The sequence below is a fragment of the Parambassis ranga genome, chromosome 15, assembly GCF_900634625.1.
Source record: "Parambassis ranga chromosome 15, fParRan2.1, whole genome shotgun sequence".
Classification (NCBI taxonomy): domain Eukaryota; kingdom Metazoa; phylum Chordata; class Actinopteri; family Ambassidae; genus Parambassis; species Parambassis ranga.
In genome coordinates this window covers 2274060-2280059 of record NC_041035.1, presented here as the reverse complement: position 1 = coordinate 2280059, position 6000 = coordinate 2274060, and the positions used below count along the sequence as shown (strand labels likewise).

The window sequence follows — 6000 nt, the reverse complement described above, 5'->3', positions numbered from 1 at the left end:
ATTGAGACCAGGACAACAGTCAACAGTTTGCACATAGGCCAACAAAAGGCCAGATGTATTCGCTTGCTGTACTTACAGCCTTGAAGGTCAAACATCAGAAGAAGGTCAGCAGCAGCCAGGTTGTTTGATGATCCCCAGCACACTGATGAGCAGGAAGGACACTGGTATCACAGTGAGGATCCAAGACATGTTAGCTAGAAAGTCGGATTTGGTAGTCTTTTTGCTCAGGTTGCAGACATGCTGTGAAAACAGAGGAAACAAACATTAGCCAAATCATTCAGAAGATTTTGGAAGTTTCTACTTTTGTTTTAATCAATTGAACTGTTATTCTTTAAGACTTTATGGCAATTCCATCTTATTATTTTAAATGAAAGAACAACTTGCAGTTATTACATTTCCTATATAACTTCTATAATAAGAAATAATATTTGATGGGAACAATATTGATATTTTTTACTAAACAAAATAGTCATAGTCTGAGTTTGGGTAAAAAGGGACTCTTTCAAAACAGGTCTTTCAATCATCTTAAAAAAAACAACTGCCGGTATGTAGTGTTGTGGATGGGCACAATATAAACAACTGTGCACGCCAGATTTAACTGAAAGACAAACCCTTCAATATAAAACATCTAAATATCAACAGGGCTCAAATGGTAGTTTACTCCTCAAAGATTGCTTATTTTTTCTTACATCTGTATATCTGTATTGAACTTAATGGTATCTACACTTCTGACCCTCACCTGAAAGAAGCAGATTGTTCTGGCAGCAGGAGTCAATACAGTAAGACAATTACTGTCCAGGCAACTGCAAAGTGGATTCTTTGACTTTTTTTTTATATACATCTGTAAAGATGTGAGAATGGACACATACATGTAGGTAACTACTGGCTTGGCGCGTTTTTCTCCTCTTTGCTGGTGACAGAAGGTACACATCACTTTCTAGAGAATAATGCCACACATTAGGGGTCATGTAACTGGCCCGGCTGATTGATACAGGTCAGTTTTCCCTTACTAGTTTAGTTTGTGTGTTTGTTTGTTTAGCGTCACAATTGTACTGCTAATAGGTCCTTGAACTTTTTTGTGATGTTATAAGAATTAAACTTATGCCTTGGTTTTAAGGCATCCTATCAAACAAAATATTGTACAACTAAATTTGACACTTTTTTTTTAAACAACAGACAAATATCGGTTCCAAATAATGGTCAAGGGTCTCCTAGATTAGTGATGATTGGTAGCTCTGATACCATATAGGTTGACCCTTACTTAAAATCCCCACACAGGGCAATTAAATATTTAATTACTAGTAAAATCATGATTCTCGTTTTGTTCAATGTGCTTTTATCAGATGGACCTTCAGTAAATTAAAAGTGTGCATGTACACAGTTGTTAAACAGGTACAGGGCTGTGAAGCTCGTCACGACTCAACAACTGTATTTACAGTGGGTACAGATAATATTCAGCCCCCTTTAAATGCTTCTCTGTTATATTGCAGCCATTTGCTAAAATCATTTAGGTTCATTTTTTCTCATTAATGTACACACAGCTAACCATACTGACAGAAAGACACAGAATTGTTGATTTGTGCAGATGTATTAAAGAAGAAAAAGTGAAATATGACATGGTCCTAAGTAACAGAGCCTTCGTTGTGACTCTCAAATCCTGCTGCTAGCATGCTAGCCATAGCTAAGCTTTGCACAGCTCAGTAAGCTAACATGCGTGTTTTCACCCTTACAAATCATACAGCATGCCAAACACTACAGTAAGCACGAGAGTGATAAACGTTACCTTGGACAGGAGACAAATCGGTATTTGCGTCCTGGCTCACGAAATAAATCGTTAAAATTACATCCAAAATAACGTCACAGCGGCGTCTCCCTGTGGATGGAGTGGATGCTGTCCTCTCTCAGTAGGCGGGGCTAAGCAAAAGACACGTTCCCTACGCAATTACGACAACATGGCGGCCAGGTTCACGTCTACTGTCACTTTTGTTGGAGGCATTTGGAGGAGCTCGGAACGTGAACTTTATATTAGAAATGCACTTATATGGCTGAGAAAATAACAAATAACAAATCTTTTGCTTGAGTGCAACATGCTGATTTATTTCCAGAAATAGAAACCATAAATAAAAAATCTAAACCTAACCCATACTCAGCATTATAGTAGCCTGTTATTGATGCGTTTGTAATGATATAAAGGCAACAACAGCAGCAATACAAATAAAATAAAATAACTACTACTACTACAGCAATAACATGCAAGAAAGTCTGTGATATCTACAAGAACAAGAGGAATAGCACACGCACAGTGGTGCATTAGAACTAGAAGGACACTGACAAATCATAGAAAGCTCCAAAAATGTAACAGCACTCAAACCAGCTGATATATTACTTCAATAAATCATATTTGAGTTCAGTTAAATTTATGGGAAACTTCTTCCCCCCCTTGTTGTTTGTTTGTTTGTTTTAACTAAATCTGCCACAAATGCTCCAGAGTGGTACACAATGCAGCTACATTTTATTCATGAGTTTGATACATCAAAACACCGCATTAAACAGATCACATGATCCAGGATTTGTTCAAGAGGTGGGGAAACCAAAGCTGTGGTAAGTGCACATCATCTTATCTTCCAGGTGGGTAAAACATGAGAAACACGACCACCATTAAGATCCTGACAGATAGATACATTATATTTATCCACTAGAGGAAATTCAGGTATCCAGGAGCAACAGTGGAACAGACAGCACAGCATGCATAAGGGTATAGGGTACTAAAATAAAAAGCAAATTACTGCATGTACAGAAAAGACATAGGCACAAATGCAGGTAAGAGGTATGTGCAATGCACAGCGGAATTTAAGGCGTGCAAATATACAGTATATCAAGAAACTTTACAACCATTACACACAGCAGTGGTCTGGTACGTTTGTTGACTGCACCTTCTTGTTATTAAGACAGCAGCAGCTACTACGATGTCTTTAGGATACTGTGACAGAAACACTATACACAACAAACTGTACAAGCATACAAATATGTGTACAGTGTGATTTCTGACAGATTTCTGATTTTGAGAAGAACATGAGTTACAGTGTGATGCAAAAGAGAGATTGATGTTTGGCTGTAATGCAATGTCACAGTACAGATACAGACATTAATAATGTATACATTACATGTGCACACATACAGGCGTGAAACATCCAGGAACATGTTGCATTATAACTGTAAACATTGAGTCTCACGTGGCAGTACAGGTGAACAGTATGGAGGGTAAAACTAGTAATCATCTAAGTGAAGAGAATTTAAAAACGATGTGAATTTCCTGCAGCTTTTGTGCTTTTTTTAATCAAAGGAATGTTTTTAATCAACATTATCATTGTACATCATTAGTGCATATTCTGTTTGACACTTCAAAAATCTGCTGTAACTTCTTCGTAGAAAAAAAATACAGTGTACACACATACACACATTTCATCATTTGTGTGATGCTGTATGAGTCCTACTGCTGATCCCTGAGTGACTCCACAGGTAATACTGAGTACATCTTACTCCTCTGAGTCAATGTGGGTTGAGGACAAGAGACAGACGGTTTGCATAGCCAAAAAGTGGCTAAATAAGACTACAAAGGTTGTTGGGGACAATAAACATGAACATACAAAGGTAATAAAACAACATAAAGCACCATCAGCTGTTACACACTCGTCTGTGTTGTATATGTGGAGGTAAGGCTTGTTGTTGTTGTTGTTGTTATCGTTTTGCACTGCTGGAAGAATTCCTTAACTTTTGTGCGGAAGGTTTTCCCGACAATAACGTAAAGAATTGGGTTGAAAGCACTGTTGAAAAAGGCCAGAAGGATGGAAAACCATCGGGTAATGCTAATAAATTCATAAAGACAATAATTGTGAGGGATATATGAAAGGAGCACATGTATTAGAACTATCATGTGGAATGGCAGCCAACAGATCAGGAACACCAGGAGGACTGCCAGTACCAGAGTGGTGGCTTTGTGCTCCATTTTCTGCGTGTTTGACCTCTCTATGACCCTGTTCCTCAAAACATTAACAATTTTGACAGTGCAGAAGCACATGATACAAAGAGGGATGAAGAAGCTGAATATTGAAAATATTGCATAAGACAGCAGAATTGTAGACATATCTGTAAACCTAAAAGTACATACTGTAGCATTTTGCCAGGGGTTATGTGCTATTTCAATATAAATGATATTGTGGACACTCAGCAGCAAACCAAGAGTCCACACCAGAAGACATCCCAGTTTGGCACAAATTGGTCTGCGCAGTCTTTCATGGGACAGCGGATGCACCAGCGCCAAATAACGATCTATGCTGACCAGAACCAGGAAGCCGCTGCTGCAGCAGCTGTTGATGTTAATGGCAGTGATCACCACACATAGGGCAGAATGGTATGTATATATTAAACTTACAACTAGGAAGAGTAAAGAGCCCATCAGAAGAAGGTCAGCAGCAGCCAGGTTGCTTAAGTAGATCTCAGGAACAGTGCAGGCCTTCTTGTGGAAACAGAAAACTATCAACACAAGCAGATTGAGGATGATCCCCAGCACACAGATGATCAGGAGGGACGCTGGCATCATGGTGAGGATCCAAGACGTGTCACCAAAACACTCCCTTATGATTCGGTATGTAGTCTCATTGCTCAGGTTAGCAGACATGCTGTGAAGACACAAAAATATTGTAAAACAGTCTGTTTTTGTTGTAAAAAACACATATACATAAAACATACACACACATACATACACAACATACACACACATGCAAATGAGTGAGACTGTGCAAATGAACTACTGGTTAAGTAGTCTAATGGCTGAAGGGAAGAAACGGTTTTTGAGTCTGGTGGTCAGAGTGCGGATGCTTTGGTAGCGTCTACCAAACGGCAGCATTTAAGTTGAAGATAGGGATGAGAGGTGACAGCTGGTGATGTGCTCTGCTGTCTTCACCACTTGTCCAAGCAACCTGCAAACTACAGCAGAGCAGCTGCTGTGATGAAGCCAGTCAGATGAGTGCAGTCCCAGGATCTTGAGCTTCTGAATGAGCTTCATAGGCACTATAGCATTGAATGCTGAGCTGTGATCAACGAACAGCATTCTCACATAAGTGTCCTTCTGCTCCAGGTGGGAGAGGGCAGAGCGCAGTGTCAGGGCAATGGTCGTCTGTAGACTTATTTGACATATAAGCTCATACAGATGCCTAAACTTTGAACAACAACCAAAACTCATGGTTCATGTAGGCTTAAAACAAACAGAAGGAAATTTGAGGTATGGAAAAACAAAAATGGGTAAGGAAGGAAATCTATTTATGACAGATGAAGAATGGGAAAACTGTGTGATGGTGGATTTAAGGACACGCAGACATGCAGACACTAAGGCAAACCGGAGTTCAACTGAAGGTGAGCTTCTAATAATAAAAGCCAAAAGGCTGCGAATGTAGGCAATAATATAGCCTCTTATTGCCTACATTTGCAGTCACTAATGTAATTTCACTTTTATACATCGCATTATTTTACAGTGCACACAGATAAAACACATCCCAGTAAAGCTTATACATACCTCGCAGGTGAGAGGGTCACTCCTGCTGATGAAGAATAAACTGTCAATCACTCCGCTGCTCTCTTCCAGGAACTTCAGCATCTGATGTGCACAAAGAGAAAATAAGCATTAACATTAATGTGATGTCAGACAGAAATGTCACATGACTGGATTTGTAACCACGTCCACTGTGCCCTCCCCCCTCTTGTTGCATTGTGCGCAGTTATACATTTTATCTTTACAATTTATGTATTTAATGATGTTTTCATCTCTGATTTCTCACCAAATGTGACTGTCACTGTCAGCAAATAGTCCCGAGATACACATTTAGAATGATAAATAAAACAGCTACAGTTTATTATTTCAACACCCTGAACCTGAAGTTTGATGCATCAAAACCAACAAACTCTTCAAGACAAGAACACATTTCTTCATCAGGATGTGGTAAA

At 39.1% G+C, this 6000-nt stretch overlaps 1 protein-coding gene across 1 annotated transcript; it reads right to left on the bottom strand.

Annotated features, from left to right (window-relative positions):
• Positions 1 to 2718: 2718 nt before the first annotated feature.
• On the bottom strand, positions 2719 to 5659 carry LOC114447390 (B2 bradykinin receptor-like). Its single transcript, XM_028423613.1, has 2 exons — positions 5573 to 5659; positions 2719 to 4679 (listed from the first exon to the last, which is right to left on the bottom strand). Exon 2 carries the CDS (start codon positions 4676 to 4678, stop codon positions 3683 to 3685), a length of 996 nt encoding a protein of 331 aa, XP_028279414.1. The 5' UTR covers position 4679; positions 5573 to 5659; the 3' UTR covers positions 2719 to 3682.
• Between the last annotated feature and the right edge of the window lie 341 nt (positions 5660 to 6000).